The sequence below is a fragment of the Prionailurus viverrinus genome, chromosome C1, assembly GCF_022837055.1.
Source record: "Prionailurus viverrinus isolate Anna chromosome C1, UM_Priviv_1.0, whole genome shotgun sequence".
Taxonomy (NCBI): Eukaryota; Metazoa; Chordata; class Mammalia; order Carnivora; family Felidae; genus Prionailurus; species Prionailurus viverrinus.
This window is the reverse complement of record NC_062568.1, coordinates 113,133,525-113,153,920: the sequence shown is the minus strand read 5'-3', so window position 1 is coordinate 113,153,920 and position 20,396 is coordinate 113,133,525. Positions and strand designations below refer to the sequence as shown.

At 39.3% G+C, this 20,396-nt stretch overlaps 1 protein-coding gene across 2 annotated transcripts in view; it reads right to left on the bottom strand.

The window, feature by feature from the left end:
• The window catches only part of SPAG17 (sperm associated antigen 17), a 235,344-nt gene that overhangs the window by 87,282 nt on the left and 127,666 nt on the right, over positions 1-20,396 (bottom strand). For both annotated transcript variants that reach the window (XM_047871565.1, XM_047871566.1), the window contains exons 21-24: positions 15,413-15,652; positions 14,312-14,423; positions 12,041-12,199; positions 10,274-10,387 (exon numbers count right to left, since the gene is read on the bottom strand). In XM_047871565.1, coding sequence (XP_047727521.1) covers positions 10,274-10,387; positions 12,041-12,199; positions 14,312-14,423; positions 15,413-15,652 — 625 coding nt within the window. The remainder of the gene's footprint in view (positions 1-10,273; positions 10,388-12,040; positions 12,200-14,311; positions 14,424-15,412; positions 15,653-20,396) is intronic.

Genomic DNA, 20,396 nt, shown 5'->3' with positions numbered 1-20,396 from the left:
ATGCCAGAAGACCAGCAGAACGGACTCTCCAGAGCCAAGCATAGACGAGAGGCCCACGGAAGAGAGTAGGAAGGGCAGAGAGTGCGTGCTACATGGACTGGAGGGAGGGAGCCGGGGTGGTGGAGGGGCAGCCAGCCCACCCAGCAAGGCAGAGCCCCTGAATCTGGCTTGCAAAAGTGGAGGGCTGGACGGAGTGTGTTCTGACAGCCAGCAGGACTTAACATATGGAATGTTAAAAGTCAGCAGCTCTGCTCGGGGAGCGGGAGGGTGAGAGGATGCCAGGAGGGAGAGATGCTGAGCCCTGGAAGACAGAGTTCAGCTTGGTGGGGAACAAAGGCACTGGCAAGCGCCATTTCCCTCTCCCATCCCCCAGCCGAAATTCCAAAGGGAACCAGTTCCCATCACGAACTTGCTTGCACCGTGCAAACATCCAACTCTGTGCTTCTGTGGATCCATCCCTCTGATGGGTCGGCCTCCCTCCCGGTGCTGCAAGGCCCTTCCCGCAGCGGACCACTGATGGCAAAGCAAGCTAAGCCTACCCCTCCCATCCTGGTGCACCTTGTGGATCCACCCCAGATAATACGCCAGACCCCATGGAAGCAGCACCACAAACCTGGCAGTGTGCAAGTAGCCCAGACAGGGGCCACACCACTCCACAGTGAGTCCTACCCCTGGGAGAGGGGAAGATAAGGTACACACCAGTCTGATTGTGGCCCCAGCAGTGGGTCTGACTGTGGCCCTGCCCACCAACACAAGTTACTCCAGAAAGCACAGGGGAAGTTCCCTGCAGTTCCACACCACCCCAGGGACTATCCAAAATGATGAAACGGAAGAATTCTCCTCAAAAGAAACTCCAGGAAGTAGCAACAGCTAATGAATTGACCAAAAACGACTTAAGCACTCTAACGGAATAAGAATTTAGAATAATAGTCATAAAAATAATTGCTGAGCTTGAAAAACGTATAGAGGACAGCAGAGAATCTATTGCTACAGAGATCAAGGGATTAAGAAATAGTCATGAGGAGCTAAAAAATGCTATAAATGAGGCACAAAATAAAATGAAGGCGACCACAGCTCGGCTTGAAGAGGCAGAGGAGAGAATAGGTGAATTAGAAGATAAAATTATGGGAAAAGAGGAAGCTGATAAAAAGAGAGATAAAAAAATCCAGCAGTATGAGGGGAGAATTAGAGAACTAAGTGATGCAATCAAATGTAACAATATCCATATGATAGGAATTTCAGAAGAGGAAGAGGGAGAGAAAGGGGCTGAAGGTGTACTTGAACAAATCATAGCTGAGAACTTCCCCAATCTGGGGAAGGAAAAAAGCATTGAACTCCAAGAGGCACAGAGAACTCCCTTCAGACGTAACTTGAATCGATCTTCTGCACGACATATCATAGTGAAACTGGCAAAATACAAGGATAACAAGAAAATTCTGAAAGCAGCTAGGGATAAACATGCTCTATATTCAGCTCTATAAACATATAAAGGGAGACCGATAAGACTAGTGACAGACCTATCTACTGAAACTTGGCAGGCCAGAAAGGAATGGCAGGAAATCTTCAATGTGACGAACAGAAAAAATATGTAGCTGAGAATTCTTTATCCAACAAGTCTGTAATTCAGAATAGAAGGAGAGATAAAGGTTTTCCCAAACACACAAAAACTGAAGAAATTCATCACCACTAAACCAGCCCTACAAGAGATACTAAGGGGGATTCTGTGAGACAAAGTACCAGAGACATCACTGCAAGCATGAAACCTACAGATATCACAATGACTCTAAACCTATATCTTTCTATAATAACACTGAATGTAAATGGACTAAATGCTCCAACCAAAAGACATAGGGTATCAGAATGGGTAAAAAAATCAAGACCCATCTATTTGCTGTCTACAAGAGGCTCATTTTACACCTGAGGACACCTTCAGATTGAAAGTGAGGGGATGGAGAACTATCTATCATGCTACTGGAAGTCAAAAGAAAGCTGGAGTAGCCATACTTCTATCAGACAAACTAGACTTTAAATTAAAGGCTGTAACAAGAGATGAAGAGGGGCATTATATAATCATTACAGGGTCTATCCATCAGGAAGAGCTAACAATTATAAATGTCTATGCGCCGAATACAGGAGCCCCCAAATATATAAAACAATTACAAACATAAGCAACCTTACTGATAAGAATGTGGTAATTTCAGGGGACTTTAATACTCTACTTACAACAATGGGTAGATCATCTAGACACAGGATCAATAAAGAAACAAGGGCCCTGAATGATACATTGGATCAGATGGACTTGACAGATATATTTAGAACTCTGCATGCCAAAGCAACAGCATATACTTTCTTCTCGAGTGCACATGGAACATTCTCCAAGATAGATCACATACTGGGTCACAAAACAGCCCTTCATAAGTATAAAAGAATTGAGATCATACCATGCACACTTTCAGACTACAATGCTATGAAGCTTGAAATCAACCACAGGAAAAAGTCTGGAAAACCTCCAAAAGCATGGAGGTTAAAGAACACCCTACTAAAGAATGAGTGGGTCAACCAGACAATTAGAGAAGAAATTTAAAAATATATGGAAACAAACGAAAATGAAAATACAACAATCCAAATGCTTTGGGATGCAGCGAAGGCAGTCCTGAGAAGAAAATACACTGCAATCCAGGCCTATCTCAAGAAACAAGAAAAACCCCAAATACAAAACCTAACAGCACACCTAAAGGAAATAGAAGCAGAACAGCAAAGACAGCCTAAACCCAGCAGAAGAAGAGAAATAATAAAGATCAGAGCAAAAATAAACAATGTAGAATCTAAAAAAACTGTAGAGCAGATCCATGAAACCAAGAGTTGGTTTTTTGAAAAAATAAACAAAATTGATAAACCTCTAGCCAGGCTTCTCAAAAAGAAAAGGGAGATGACCCAAATAGATAAAATCATGAATGAAAATGGAAATTATTACAACCAATCCTTCAGAAATACAAGCAATTATCAGGGAATATTATGAAAAATTATATGCCAACAAACTGGATAACCTGGAAGAAATGGACAAATTCCTAAGCACCCACACCCTTCCAAAACTAAAACAGGAAGAAATAGAAAACTTGAACAGACTCATAACCAGCGAAGAAATTGAATCAGTTACCAAAAATCTGCCAACAAATAAGAGTCCAGGACCAGATGGCTTCCCTGGGGAATTCTACCAGATATTTAAAGCAGAGATAATACCTATCCTTCTCAAGCTGTTCCAAAAAATAGAAAGGGAAGGAAAACTTCCAGACTTATTCTATGAAGCCACTATTACTTTGATTCCTAAACCAGACAGAGACCCAGCAAAAAAAGAGAACTACAGGCCAATATCCCTGATGAATATGGATGCAAAAATTCTCAATAAGATACTAGCAAATCGAATTCAATGGCATATAAAAAGAATTATTCACCATGATCAAGTGGGATTCATTCCTGGGATGCAGGGCTGGTTCAACATTCGCAAATCAATCAATGTGATACAGCACATTAATAAAAGAAAAGAAAAGAACCATATGATCCTGTGAATCGATGCAGAAAAAGCATTTGACAAAATTCAGTATCCTTTCTTAATAAAAACCCTCGAGAAAGTCGGGATAGAAGGAACATACTTAAACATCATAAAAGCTATTTATGAAAAGCCCACAGCTAATATCATCCTCAATGGGGAAAAACTGAGAGCTTTCCCCCTGAGATCAGGAACACGACAGGGATGTCCACTCTCACTGCTGTTGTTTCACATAGTGTTGGAAGTGCTAGCACCAGCAATCAGACAACAAAAGCAAATCAAAGGCATCAAAATTGGCAAAGATGAAGTCAAGCTCTCACTTTTTGCATATGACATGATATTATACATGGAAAACCCGACAGACTCCACCAAAAGTCTGCTAGAACTGATACATGAATTCAGGAAAGTTTCAGGATACAAAATCAATGTACAGAAATCAGTTGCATTCTTAAACACTCATAATGAAGCAACAGAAAGACAAATAAAGACACTGATCCCATTCACAATTGCACCGAGAAGCATAAAATACTTAGGAATAAACCTGACCAAAGATGTAAGAGATCTGTATGCTGAAAGTATAGAAAGCTTATGAAGGAAATTGAAGAAGATATAAAGAAATGGAAAAACATTCCGTGCTCATGGATTGGAAGAATAAATATTGTTAAAATGTGAATACTACCCAAAGCTATCTACACATTCAATGAAATCCCAATAAAAATTGCACCGGCATTCTTCTCAAAGCCAGAACAAGCAATCCTAAAATGTGTATGGAACCACAAAAGACCCCGAATAGCCAAAGTGATTTTGAAGAAGACCAAAGCGGGAGGCATCACAATCCCAGACTTTAGCCTCTACTACAAAGCTGTAATCATCAAGAGAGCATGGTATTGGCACAAAAACAGACACATAGACCAATGGAATAGAATAGAAACCCCAGAACTAGACCCACAAACGTATGGCCAACTCATCTTTGACAAAGCAGGAAAGAACATCCGGTGGATAAAAGTCTCTGTAACCAATCGTGCTGGGAGAACTGGACAGCAACATGCAGAAGGATGAAACTAGACCACTTTCTCACACCATTCACAAAAATAAACTCAAAATGGATAAAGGACCTGAATGTGAGACAGGAAACCATCAAAACCCTAGAGGAGAAAGCAGGAAGAAACCTCTCTGACTTCAGCCACAGCAATTTCTTACTTGACACATCCCCAAAACAAAAGGGAATTAAAAACAAAAATGAACTGTTGGGACCTCATGAAGATAAAAAGCTTCTGCACTGCAAAGGGAACAATCAACAAAACTAAAAGGCAACCAATGGAATGGGAAAAGATATTTGCAAATGACATATCAGACAAAGGGCTAGTATCCAAAATCTATAAAGAGCTCCCCAAACTCCATACCCAAAAAACAAATAATCCAGTGAAGAAATGGGAAAAAAGCATGAATAGACACTTCTCTAAAGAAGACATCCAGATGGCCAACAGGCACATGAAAAGATGCTCAACGTCGCTCCTCATCAGGGAAATACAAATCAAAACCACACTGAGATACCACCTCACACCAGTCAGAGTGGCTAAAATGAACAAATCAGGAGACTATAGATGCTGGAGAGGATGTGGAGAAATGGGAACCCTCTTGCACTGTTGGTGGGAATGCAAACTGGTTCAGCCACTCTGGAAAACAGTGTGGAGTTTCCTCAAAAAATTAAAAATAGATCTACCCTATGACCCAGGAATAGCACTGCTAGGAATTTACCCAAGGGATATAGGAGTGCTGATGCATAGGGGCACTTTTACCCCAATGTGTATAGCAGCACTTTCAACAATAGCCAAATTATGGAAAGAGCCCAAATGCCCATCAACTGATGATGGATAAAGAAATTGTGGTTTATATACACAATGGAATACTACTTGGCAATGAGAAAGAATGAAATATGGCCTTTTGTAGCAATGTGGATGGAACTGGAGAGTGTTATGCTAAGTGAAATAAGTCACACAGAGAAAGACAGATACCATATGTTTTCACTCTTATGTGGATCCTGAGAAACTTACCAGAAGACCATGGGGGAGGGGAAGAAAAAAAAAAACAGAGAGGGAGAGAGCCAAACCATAAGAGACTCTTAAAAACTGAGAATAAACTGAGGGTTGATGGGGGATGGGAGGGAGGGGAGGGTGGGTGATGGGTATTGAGGAGGGCACCTTTTGGGATGAGCACTGGGTGTTGTACGGAAACCAATTTGACAATAAATTTCATATTGAAAAAAAATAAAATAAAAACCAATAAAATAAAATAATATATAAGGCCTGAAAAGAATCAGAATTATAGTTAAAAAAATCTCAGGTACTGAATACTTTGACATATTTGATGCCATTATTTCACATGTTCTTGCCTTCCCGTCTATATTATGAACTCCTAATTATAGGGCAGTAACTGTATATTTGAGAAATATTTATTGAGAGGCTCTTATATGCAAAATATTTGGACCAGTGGGTAATAATAACAAAATGTATAAAAGACCTTATGAAGCCAAAATAGTCTAAATAAGATTTATACTCAAATAGCTTCAATACAAGGACATATTAAATAGGAAAATAAGGGATACAGATAAGGAAATTCAGAAAAGAAATTGGTTTGTTTAGTTGATATGATAAAAAGAAGTCATAGAAGATTGATTTTATGCTTAATATAGCAATGGATTGTCAGAATTGTCAAAGGAGAGCTGATCTCTGAAGGAATTATGTTGGAATCTTCTGAGCATAATTTGCATCTTGAGTTCTATTCTCCTCTGGGTTCCAGAGTAATACTCCCACCTGAATCTCCTCTTCCTTCTTTGGGCAATTTCTTTCTGTCTCTTTACTGGTTCTTCCTGTCTCGTGAATCCTTAACTGTCGTTAAATTTCAAGGATTCTTCCCTTATGCTTACACAAAGGATGTGTTTTAACTCTGGCTACTCATAATAATTACTCACTGAATTACAAAAAAAAAAAAAAAAAAAAAGCTCAGCACTCTCCCACCCCCTTGACCCTCTGAATCAGACTCTCTATGGATGAGGCACAGGTATTTACACCTGTGAAAAATCACATGTGATTGTGATACACAGCCAGGACTGAGCACCTTTATTACATACAATAGACCTGAATATCTCATATACTACTGGAGGTCCAACTATCATCTACATACTGATGAGTCCAAAATTTACATCTCAAGGCATGACCATTCTTTCTGAGCATCAGATTCATATGTGCAACTGCCTTTAGACATCGCCCCCGGTTGTCGTACTGGAGATGTTTCAAACTCAGTGATTCTCTCTTTTCCTAGGAAAGGAAAGTCTATGTACTCAAATCTCATTTAATGACCAATCAAGCACCTCATTTCCCAAGTTAGACAGTGAGGCCATTTGCATTTTCTCTTTTTGGCTGACCCTATATAACCAGTCACCAAGCCATCAGAAATTTCTCTTGAATGATGCCTCTCCTATCTAGTCCTCCCTTTGCTTGTAGTCTCACTGATCTCTTGATTTTCTGTAGCAGGCTCCTAACTGGTATGACACCTCCAATACCACCATTTCAGTGTATTCTTCAAACTATCACTAAAATTATATTCCTAATATGAAATCCAATCATGTCACTTCCCTTCCCTTACTTAAACACCTCTGACACTCACTGATCTTATAGGGCATACAGGACTCATTTTCCTCCACTCCAGCCACACTCAACTTTTCACCTTTCTGTAAAGATGGCATGCTTTTACACAATTGTACATTTATACAAATGGTTCTTACTATCTAGAATTGCCTTTCCTTGTTGCTTTGTCTGGATAGTTCCCATTCGTCTCTAAAGTACCACCTCAGATGCTGTATTTTCTCTCTGAAGTATTTTCTAGCTGCCCCTGGAACTCTATATATAATTTCTAGCACTTCTGCAGTTATTTCTCTATTTATGTTTTCTCTCCCCATTAGACAATGAGTTTTTTTGAGTAGATATGCTATGCTTTTATTCGTCATCATGGCTCAGTGCCAGCAAGATCCCTGACCCATAGAAAGTACAGTATATAAACAAGTGAATGATGTCCAGTTATAGGCAGTTGGAAACTCCTCTCTCTCATCCCCATCCACTTACTCATTCAGTAAATATTTATTGAGTACCTACTATCATGAACTAGGAATTGGGTAACCAATGACGAACGAGGCTACAGGGAATTTACACTGTAATGGGTAGACAAATGAAAAAACCCTCAGGTACAATGGCATGTGTTACGTCCATGATAGAGGAGGTACAGTGGTCCATGGGAACACAAAAGAAGGGAATCAAACACAAAATGCCTCTATACAACTTATACTTTGACTATACTACACAGTTTGCCTTTCCATAAACAAGTCGTGCTTTTATGTTACTGAGATTTTGTACACACTGTTCTTAGTAATTAGCATTCCCTTTTCCTTTGATTCTTTGCTTAGGCAATTCCCACTCACTTCCAAAGACCCAGTTCACATGCTACTGCCACTTGATCTGTGAAGTCTTTCTCAGAGCAAGCAATCTGTAAGCTGAGACCTGAAGGATGGTAGGAAGCTTAACTGTCATTAAGTGGCAGTACATGCAGCAGGAGAAAGTGGTCCGAGCAAGAGGCAAAGCATGAGCAAATGGCCAGAGATAAGAGAAAGCACTCAAGGAACTAAAAGTCACAAAAAGAATCGGTAGGTGGAAACAACCCAGATGTCTATCAACAGACGAATGGATAAATAAAATGTGCCATATACATATCACAGAATACTATTCAGTCTTAAAAAGGAAGGAAATTCTGCAATATGCAACAACACTGATGGAGCCTTGAGGAAATTATGCTTAGTGAAATAATCCAGTCGCAGAAAGACAGATACTGTACGATTCCATTTACATGAGTTATCTAAAATAGTCAAAATAATAGAATCAAAGTGTAAAATGGCAGTGCCAGGGGCTCAGGGAGAAGGAAATGGGGAGTTATTACTCAATGGGTAAAAAGTTTCAGTTAAGCAAGATGAATAAGCTCTGGGAAGCTGTATATACCCAATTAAGGGGGGGATAACTGGACTGGAAATTTGTTATTAGCAGACAAAAGTTCTTAAATATTACTATTATGTGCATACATAAGGAGTTCATATTTTTTGTAAAGACTCATGCCTTCAATATTTTTAATACACGAAAAGTAAAACATTACTTTTTTTTTAAGTTTGGATTTTAATTCGTTAGTTAACATGCTTTGTTATATTGGTTTCAGGTGTACAATATAGCGATTCAACAATTCCGTACTTCATCCTATGCTCATCATGACAGGTGTACTCCTTAATCCCTAATTGCTCTCTATAACTAAGAGTCTATTTCTTAAAAATAAAAGTCTGTCTCTTGATTTCTCTCTCTCTCTCTCTCTTTTCCCTTTGCTCGTTTGTTTTGTTTCTCAAATTCCACATATGAGTGAAATCATACGGTATTTGTCTTTCTCTGCCTGACTTATTTCACTATAGTGTCTATAGTATAGACTTTTGAACAGTATTTGTTCTTCTAATCCATGAGCATTGGGATGCCTTTCCACTTGTTTCACACTGGAAACAATTTCAAATGCAGTACTTATAACTTGAAATTCGGAACATTTGTTTTAAATGGAATACTTGCACAATAACTTAAGGATTAAATAAAAAATAGGGAAATCACTTAAGAAACAGCAGCAGTAGAGTTGATTGTAGAGTGTAAATGTCTTAATCTGAAATCATGATAAGAATGCATAGGATTTTTTAGTGACTGTGTATGATAATGAATCTAATACATAATTTGTTAGGCACAGAATGACTTCAAGTGCTGGCTCAGAAACAAACCCAATACAAAATTAAAAGATAAAACCCCAAATAAAGCAAAAATACTAACAAATTTAATGGGCTCTCTGACTCACTAGAGTACTACAATATTTTGTACAAGGTAAGAAAAAGATTATAACGGAATTATAATGGAATATTGTCTCTTCATAAAAAGAGCTAGATAGCAAGGCAGATAAAACTACACATAGTTTTAAGGCTATATAGCATAGGGATTATCTTTTGATTTTGTAAAGTTTTTTCTTTTTAATGAAATCTGTGTGTTTAGATCCTTGTAACACGCGTGGGAACCCACAAGATTTCCTAGTTGGTTCTTGGTTAAGTGACATATTATTTTGTGGTTTGTAAGGAAATAGCTTCCAGTTGGAGAATTTGTTCATTAAAAGTGGGGTAAAGAAATCCTTCAAGATGTCCAGTGAATGGCTCCTTTAAGGCTGTTAAGTTCTGAAGTACATTGAGATTCCACAATCGCAGGATTCGTAAAAATATTATGTGGAAAACCAAGAGGATTCCTTGAGAAATCATGCTTTTTTTTGGCACCAACTAATGGACTTATTTTCCTGGGCTAGTTAACAAAGATAACTGAAATTATTTATCTATCTATCAATAAAATTTTATATGTATATGTGGCTATATGTAAAATTACATATGATAAGTTCTTTTTCAAATGTCAAAGCACTGTTTTTTTCTATGTATGAAAGATTATACATGTACATATATGGAAATACACATGTATATATACACACTCACACATATATTCCCACCTTTCAGGAAAAGAGGGGCATTAAATCAGAACGTGTTTATCAACAAGTGAGCAGGTTGAGGATGGACAGGTACCGTTGGTCATGGGACACTTATCCTTGCTGTTGTGTTTATTTTACCTGGTGTCATTCCACTTGGTCCATAGTAACTTATTGAGAGGCAGATGCCATTTTCTAAGGTGGCCGAAAAAGATCCAAACTTGCTGACAGCTTTATTCTCTGCATCTGATTCTTCTAAAAGACAAAATCAAATCAAGGACATTTCCATTTTATTTAAAAAGAAATATAAGCAAAATCAGTGCAAAGTGGAAATCGTGTATATAAAAACATAGATATGATTTTTCTTAATGTTTATTTAATTTTAAGAGAGAGAGAGAGAGATGGAGCAGGAGTGGGGGAGGGGCAGAGAGAGAGAGGGAGACACAGAATCCGAAGCAGGCTCCAGGCTCTGAGCTGTCAGCATAGAGCCTGACACGGGGCTTGAACCCATGAACTGTGAGATAATGACCTGAGCTGAAGTCAGCTGCCCAACTAATGGAGCCACCCAGGCATCCCAAAACACAGATATGATTAAGTAAATTATTGATATATATGTATATACCAATAAATCACTATGAAATAATTAGAAAACTTTGTTTTCGAAGAATATTTAATGAGTAAGAAAATGTTCCTGATCATAAAGTAAGAAATACACTATGATAGCAGTTACCGCTGTGGTGACAGAATTATGGGCAACTGTTATGTTCTTTAAATATTCAAATTTCATAATTTTTAAAAAATAATAAACCACATATTCTTATATCAGGCAAAATGAAGAAAAGTAACTAAAAATTTTATGTTTTAAGTTCTTGGGTACATTCAAACTTGTCAAGCATTGTTTTTTGAGTTTGGAGAACACTGTGACCATAACTGAATCTACTGGTAAGATTTAGTTATATATTTTATCAGTAACTTGAGTTCAAAACGTTTGATTAATTGACTCTTCCCTTTTGCAGGTATAATCCATGTCACATTGGGCAGGAAGCATTTAGTCTTCCCAGGTGGTGCTGCTGGAGATGTTAAATAGTGTTATCAGAAAGTTTCATGGTGTATAATCACAGGACGTCTACCTGGAGCTCCCAACTACCAGAGGTAGAGACGCTCAAGACTAAATATAGGATTTCTCTCTTGTCCTTGTAACCTAAAAAATGTGATACCATGGGGAAAACTAAGTGATAGAGCACAGAAGGAAACCCCATCATTTGTAGTGAATATTGGAGAAAAGCTAAAACTTTAGGAGAAATGAATTAATGAGAGCCCAAGTCCTAGAGATTGCACTTGGTACAAGTTGTGTAAAAGATTCAGACAAGGATGGACATTGCACACTCAATGTTGCTACTTAAAGGCAGCCACCTATATAGACTCTGTGTGACAACTGGACTCAAGAGCTGGGCATCCAGATGGGGTAAAAACCAAGTGAGTAGCCCACTATCCATGGGCTGTGTGTGCAGGGTATGTACACATTACCTCAGGGAAAATGTACACAAGCAAAATGGCAAAGCGCTTGCCTTACTATCTGGAAAAATTACACTAAGTTGTAGTGATGCATGTGTGTTGCTGTCAGATGCGTGGGTCTGACGCACTACCGGAAGGCTAACCTCCACTCATGCAAGGACTAACCTCCACTCACACAAGGACCAACCTCCACTCAGGCAAAGACCAACCTCCACTCACGCAAGGACTAACCTCCACTCACGCAAGGACCAACCTCCACTCAGGCAAAGACCAACCTCCACTCACGCAAGGACTAACCTCCACTCACGCAAGGACCAACCTCCACTCAGGCAAAGACCAACCTCTACTCACGCAAGGGCTAACTTCCACTCACGCAAAGAGGCAGCCGCTTGCCTGTGTCAAGCTTTTGCTCTTCCTCTCTTTCTTCTTTCTCATCTTCCAAAGAACTATCCTCTTCTTTTTTTTCCTTTTTCACAATTTTCTTAGGGTCTTTTAAATGAATTATAAAAGTGTGCTTGTCCTTTTTCACAGTCGCTTTGATAAAAGTTGGCCCTGGGGAAAATCAGGGGATAGAAGGTGGGCTTGCTGGTCATACCCCATTAGGGTGCTTGACAAGACATGTACATAAGGCAGCATAGAATGTACTCCAGGGAGTGGAAACACCTACGGATATCACTAGTTTACAAAAAGGTGCCTAAAGGAAGAGAGTGAGGGTGGAATCCCAGAAACGAATGGCAGGTGGATCAGGGAGATGTTGGCAGAGTTTCTTCTTCTTCTTTTTTTAAAATAAAAATTTTTTTAATGTCAATTTATTTTGAAGGAGAGAGACACAGAGTGCAAGCAAGGGAGGGGCAGAGAGAGAGGGAGACACAGAATCCGAAGCTGGCCCCGGGCTCCGAGCTGTCAGCACAGAGCCTGGTGCAGGACTCAAACTCATGAACCAAGAGATCATGACCCGAGCTGAAGTCGGACACTTAACCAACCGAGCCCCCCAGGCGCCCCTGTTTGCAGACTTTCTCATCAAATTACAGAAGAGAAAATACATTGGCTGAGGCTACCTACACTCAATTTTGTGATTAATCACATGAGTCAGTTGATGTGAAAGGGTTTTACAATTTACAAAGAATTACATCAATCAGTTATAGCAGTTATTATTGTTGATAGCAACAAATAAGCATTTTCCTAACGGCCCATTCTCTCTTCTAGTGTTCTGACTCGTTTTTGGTCCCCTTTCTCAGCTTTCTTCTTCTTTTTAAAATTCAGCATATTCTTTTCAATGTTGGGAGGGCGACCATCTCCCAAAACTGATAGGATTAGGATAAAATTACCGTATTTACTGTGACCCACTTGAAACTAATAAACGTATGCATATTCAAATCTCGATGAGAGCAAGGAATAGTTATTGAAAATAGAACATAACAGCACACAACTTGAGTCCAGTAGTTTTCTCAGTTATGTGATTCTAAGCTCCATTTTTAATGACTACTAATTGTACCCTGTACCCAAGGATATGATATTCAAAATATCAAATACTAAAACACATGATAATATAAATATGTGTACCTATATTAATAACAACCCCTGCCATGTTTCCAGTAAACAAACCTTATATAATAAAATGGCCTGACATTTGATGTAAGTTGTACCACCAAGCACTGTTTAAATAATTTGAATAACTTTCAGGCTTTTTGATTTTAAAAATTATTGGTGTGATCTTTTATTTGATGTGGCAGTTACTTACTATCTAATAATGCTTCTGCCTGAGCCATGATTTCACACAGGGAACAGCATTTAACGGTTGCAATAATTTCCTCATTAAATGCCTTGTTATTAGATGACAAGAGAGAAGGAAAGAGAGAGGGACTGAGAGAGAGGGAGGTAGGGAGGGGAGAAGGAGAGGAGGGAGAAGAGGGTAGGCTGGCATCAGGTGGAGTGTGGGAATAGGAGGAGCCCATGTTGCCCCCTCCCGGGGGGCATAACCTTGTGGACATTACACAGGGTCTTCCAGGACCTCCTCACATCTCTCCGAGACAACCAGCTAGCTCCAATCCACCTGAGAGATCTTTAAGGGGGCAGTGAAAAGATTAACCTTCAAAGATGTCCCTGATAGGTTCCCGGGGAAGAAATATGCATTTTCTTCATGCGGTTTCCAGATTAGGTCCTCTGCAGCGCATCTGCCAGATTCCTCTGCCACTCACAGGCTTCTGAATCCAGAAGCAACTTCTCTGTAGCTCAAATAACTGACCTCGGCGGCAGGCCCCCAAACTCTGTGCTCCAGACACCAACCCAGAAATTTGCTGTAAACTCACAGTATGTGCTTGGTTTCTGAGATGTCACTACGTGTTGTAATTAATACTACTAATTAACTCTTTGCTTGTTGTGGTTACTGTTACAATATTTCCCCGATCATAGAGAAATACGTTAGGACTTTCACCACTGGAATTTTCTTCACAGAGCGTCCCAGCTAACCTCTTAGCTGGCCCGTGCCCTGCAGGCGATTGTAACAGAAGAGTGTGAAGTCTGGAAATCCTGAATGTGGCGCATAAGAAACTGCAGTGGCCACATCACCACCCTCACCTATCACACTCATGGTTCAAGGCCCCGAGACCACCTGAAAGGGTTTACTATCTTCCAAGCTATTAACCAGCTGCCTTCAAAATGTACCTTTTTCAAATGTTGTCTTCTCTACTTCAATCTGCCCTCCATCTGAAGGATACAGGTAAGAATTTGTTCCGGAGATTTGGATGGGTATCTCTCCCATATTGTATCCACAAAACTACAAGGGAAAAATCATGCTTTGAGTGTGGAGCTGCAATTGACAAGAATCAGCTCATCGATGTGAGCCAGTTCCAGTCGCCATAAGCTCAATTTCTGCTAAATGAATGCCTGTCACTCTGCGGACCCAGAGGCTCGTGTCCATATTATCTTTAGCACCTCCTGTGGTCTTACAGTGACAGGCAGAATTAAAGGAGGCCCAAGATTTTAAAATCTGTTCACTGGAGCGCCCGGATACCCTAGTGCAAATCAAATGACTGTACTACTGAAAAGCAGTGGGAGGAGAAATCGATTTCTCTTCTGTTGGCTGTTAATTTTCTGTTTAAAGTGAACTGATATCTTGAGGAATATTGACACTTTATTCTTTATTTTTTGACACACTACATTTTAGGAAGTCCTATGGTAAAGGCATGTTTTACTAAATGTTGCTAATAGAGCCCCCAGTGATTGGTGATGCATGCTAACATCTGAGAACTGGCTTAGAGTAGCTGCTAGAAAGGACAAGGGCTGTTTCACTTCTTTTCTGTCCATCTCTTTCCCATTAGGTTTTCCTCATAAGACTGCTTGAGGGAGAGGTTTTACCAAAGCATACGAGCAGACAGCATACCTGCTGTCTACTCAGCAGGTCCTGTCATGGAGACAAACACAGCCAACCTCTGTGCTCACTGTGATCTTTCATAGTTGCTTATTTACACTAACCTAAATGAATGTTTTTGTGTCAAATCTCCATTCTCCTGCCCTGAGTAACCTGGCTTCAGGGCACTCATGGAAAACTGGCCTCAGGGTGTTCCTATCTTGGTGACTGGCTACAAAGAACATCCTAGGCATTAGAGGGTGGAGTAGGGTCTGAGATCATCTTTGCTAGAAGAAACTCCAAGGCCTTCGGTGGGGTCAGTGAAGACTGGGAAAGTTGTGTTTCCACAGAAGCCGTGTTTCTCCCAAAAACAATGAGTAAGGACCCAAAGAGGCTTCTTACAACATCGATTTTACCGGATAAACAATCCCAGGTTCGGGATGCTGGGGGGGCTCCTCTGTTATTTCTGGGATCTTCAGCTGGTCTTCTTTAGGTTTCTCCTTCAAAAAAGATTTTCTCTTCACAAGCTTACTGTCTTCTTTCTCTACCTTTTCCTTGCCTTTCTTTCTACCGGTTTCCTTACTCTTCTTTTCTGCTTTTTTTTCTTCCTTTAAGCGCTCTTCTTCTGCTAATCGATCCTGTTCTTCTTTCCATGCCTGTGAACACATTTAAAAAAATTAATGGGATTTTGAAACATATTAGATCCCACTCAGGTTCATTTGGGGGAGTATTTCAAATGCTTTTTGTAAGTGGTATCTCTAACAAGTTAATATCCTGACCTGGAGACCCTGCATTTAGCTTTGCTTCTCTTCTGTCACCCAACTTCCTGGTACTACGCCCTGCCAAAGCTCTTCAGATGTTACCCTTTACTCAGCTGCTTCTCTCACCTGCTGCTGCAATTTTCTTTAACACAGGTCTTCTTATCTTTAGCCTGAACTATTACAACAGCCTCTTAGCTGGTCTCCCTGCTTCCTATACTTTTCCACATGAGCTGAATCCCCAATTTAGATCGTAAACATGGTTAATCAGCAATATGGCAGACCAGATGTTCAAAGAAACATTCCTGGCACAAAATATTTCAAAAGTAATAGGTAAAATATAAAATCATCATAGTGCATAGCCGGGCTGGCAGCAAATTGAGAGGTATGAGAAAGCACTAATCCAGTAAGGAACAGGAGAACTGAGGAGAGAAGTTTCCGACGGCTATCTGCCCATCCCTGGAGGCCTAGAACCGGAGTTTTCATGGGCTACAGGGACTAGAGCAATAACATGGGAGTCAGACCTATGAATAGAGCAGGTATTTTTAAAAACGACACCTTTGTTGGGTGAACTAAAAACTTATCTTTCCCCATATAGGAAAACCATGAATTCTAGCTTGCTTCCTTGGCCCTGCGTGAAAGGCGAGGTGGGGTGGGAGGAGTCTTCCCTGAGAACTAACCACAAGTCTATCTTCACAGCATGCCAAAATGTACATTGCCTTAAAAATGTAGTCTAAAAAGACTGTGGGTAGATATGAGCTCACAAATGAAAATCACAAAACGTGAGGAAGTAAGCCAAAACCAAGAATCTGGAGAAGAAACAAACTATGAGAACATATCTGCAAAGACTGAAGGTATTGGAATTATCAAATAGAGGGTGTAAAATAAGTATTTTAATCTGCTTAGTCTTTAATTTGCTTCAAGAGAAGAAAGGATCAAAAGTAAAAATAAGAAATAAGACATTTTTAATAGGCACTAAAAATAAGATGAGTTTGAAAGCCCTCTTAGAAATGGAATAGACCTTTAGAAAAGCAGTACAGTATTTAAATAGGTAATGGTTGAGTCATTTCCAGAGTTGATGAAAGACACAAATCCTAACAGTCAGGAAGGCCAAAGAGTTAAAAGCAGGCAGTAATGGTCGTGTGCTGGATCTACCTCAGGTTGACTGGAAAGAGTTTACCGGTAAATTTTCAGGAATTTTGCGAGCTGGTTGTTAACTACAGCCATTATTTAAAATTAAATTATACGAATGCACATTCAAACAACATATTAAAAACAAAGACATTAAATACTCAAAACTTACCACCTTCTTCTTCTTTTTTTTTTTAATGTTTATTTTTGAGAGAGAGAGAGCATGAGCAGGGTATGGCCGAAAAAGAGGGAACCATAGAATCTGAAGCAAAAACTTAGCGCCTTAACTGTTTTGTTACATTTGCCTATTATCTATGTTTTTGATGTTATTTATATCAATTATATCTGTATCATAGATATAATATGCGTACAATGTAATGGTGTGTGACTGCATAATGCTTCCAGTGCTGCATTCAGTGACGTCATATTGATGGCCTGATGGGAGTATTTACACTACCCATATCAGCAAGTGCTACAAAGCACGGACCAACTGACTGTTGGTTATCCAAAGTCACGAAAGTGATGGTGAAAATGTTAATAATGCAGATTAAATTTAAAAGTGTTCTGTTTGGAGTTGTTACATTGTAACTAGTAGTACAATAAACTGAGGAAATATTCTTCTAGTATCTAAAAAGTGATGCATCTACCAAGTGAGGAACACCAAGGCTTGCTGCCAAACACAAGGAGCCAGGAAGGGTCAAGAAAGGATCCTCCCCCAGAGCCTACAGAGAGAGAATTACCCTGCCACCACCTTGCTTCCAGATTTCTAGCCTCCAGAATTGTGAGACAATAAATTTCTGTTGCCTGGAAGCTTCCCTGTTTGTGGCATTTTATTACGGCAGCCTTAGGAGGCTAATAGAGTTGGGAAGGGTAAAACAATAATCCTGGATGATGCTCGGACCCCATGTTGGGAAAGTGTTTGTATCCTGATCCAACAGCACCTTTTTTACTATTTTAATACAGATGAAACCTGAAGTGCTCATGGGCAATGACCCTCCATTGTAGCTGCTCGGTGGGGCATGCCTATGGGAACTTTATGGGTCTCCAGATACGGAAATTCTCTGGAGTACTTGTAATTTACACTGGAGCGCTGATGGCCCTTGCCCCAGGAATAGATTGGAATAAGATATCTGGTAGTACAAATAACAAGGAAAGTAACTGTTTTGGATACCACCTGTGTCCTTTTAGATGGAAAGCAAGCCCTGCTATATAACAGCACACAACAGAATCCAGTTTCACTACAAGTCTGTAAAATGAGACAGAGCGTATAGCTTCATCCCCAACTGACTTGTAAATAAATGAGTCATGGCCAGTTGTAATGACACCTGTCCATAATATCTGTTCATGAACTGATTCTGTTAGGAAGGCATACCAAAACCCACTGAAATTCCAGGGTTTTTTTTTTTTCTGTAACTGAATTATACCGTAACCATACTGCAATATGGTGTAACTCTGGCATTGGTATAGTCAATTACTGTATGTAAATAAGTCATAATACTGATATTGATGATTAAATGTACTAGGAGATAGACAAATCTTCCTTCAGACGTAATATTAACGGAAAAATGACTAGCCTGAGGAAGAAATGGATTTTGCTAACTATCAGCTAATTTCTGTGCCAAATAGTCTATACAACATTATCCTAAGGTACAAATAATACTGAATTAAAGGGGGAACAAATAATCAAAGTATTACAGAAATGTGAAAAGGTATGTAATACTTTACGGGATGGCTTAGTTGCTTCTTTACTTCTATCCCTACTCCATACTGGATCATCGAAGTGTTAGGCATATTCATACTGATACTATTGCTGTACCAAATATGATTATTTTGCTCTAAGAAAGCTTGGGCCAAGAATTAGGGCTTGACCTGTGCAGTAAAGAATTAACCCTGCCTAAAGAAATGTTAGACTCTTGCCCAGCTTATGGGAGGTTACCTCGAAGGCCTTAGAGCATCCTGCCTGATGAGTGTCTTTGTTTACTTGGACTACAACAGGTAGTGCAATTTATAACATAATTTGTAGTGGGGTCTTTGAGCCATGTGCTATCAGCGTGACCTCTGGAGAGGCTAGACACAGTGCAACCGTGTGGTCCCTCAGTCATGTCTGTGTAACGGACCCCCAACAAAGCCCTGGACACCAAGGTTTGGGTGAGCTTCTTATATGTCAATACTCCATGCATGTAGTCACACACTGTTACTGGGAGAGATAAGCACTGTCTACACAATTCCACTGGAAGAAAACAAAGGAAGCTTGTAGCTGGAACTTTCAAAATCTTTGCTGATTTTAATGTGTATCCTTTCACTGAAATAAACTGAAGCTGTGAACATACTAAAAAGTAAATAAATAAATAAATAAAAATTATTATCGGATTCAGCACAGAAGTTGCTCATGTCATTGATGAATGAGTGAGACCTATTCCTTTGTTCATTTTTGTTTTACTTGTTCACATCAATGAAAACATCAATCAACATTCATATTGAGTGTTTGTCAGTTTAATCATAGGTTGACTAAGAGCTTAGTAAAAATCTGTGAAAGTATTCTGTGAGAATCAACTGGCTAAGTGGAATTTACAACAAAAAGTAGTATGTTCTATAATTTGTACATTGTGTGCTCTACGCACTATGTTATCAGTAAAATTTAGGATAAACATATTATTTTTTTTTCCCTGAGAGAGCTATTCCTAAACATTTTCCAGCACACCACTGAGTATTTTCAAAGCAGCTGGAGAGAAAAGGTAAACTGTTGGGGCGCCTGAGTGGCTCAGTTGGTTAAGCGCCCCACTTTGGCTCAGGTCATGATCTCACAGTCCGTGAGTTCCAGCCCCGTGTCGGGCTCAGAGCCTGGAGCCTGCTTTGGATTCTGTGTCTCCCTCTCTCTCTGCCCCTCCCCTGCTCATGCTGTCTCTATCTCTCAAGAATAAACATTAAAAATTTTTTTTTTAAAAAAGAAAAGGTAAACTGTTTATAAAGAAATGACAAATTAGATCAACAATTTATTAACAACTACAACGTCAACCCAGGAAAATGTGGAACAATATCTTGAGAGTACTAAGAAGATATATAAAAAAAAACAAAACTGAGAATTTTACAAATGAAAACCGTATTTAATGAATAAGGGTAAAAAAAAAAGCCAATTTTTAGGTAAGTAAAAACTGAGGGTTTTACAAACCCCCACTAAAAGAAGTTTTAAAGGAAATACTTCTAAAATATAAAATGTGGGAAGAAATGTTTGACAAACAAATGATAAGCTAAATAACACTGACTACTTAAAACAATGACAATAATAATGTTCAGTTTGTGGGAATAAGAAAAGATAAAATAAAACTTAAAACATAAGTTGGGAGAGGGAAAGCAAATTTTAGATAATATTAATAGTTCCTTGTATTGTTCTGGAAGAAAGTAAAGATATTTTATGAAGTTTAGACTTCATTAAATTACATATACAAGTTGAATTTCTAGAGCAACCACTAGTAGAAATAGAGTGCATACATTTTAAACTTCTGTCAAGGGC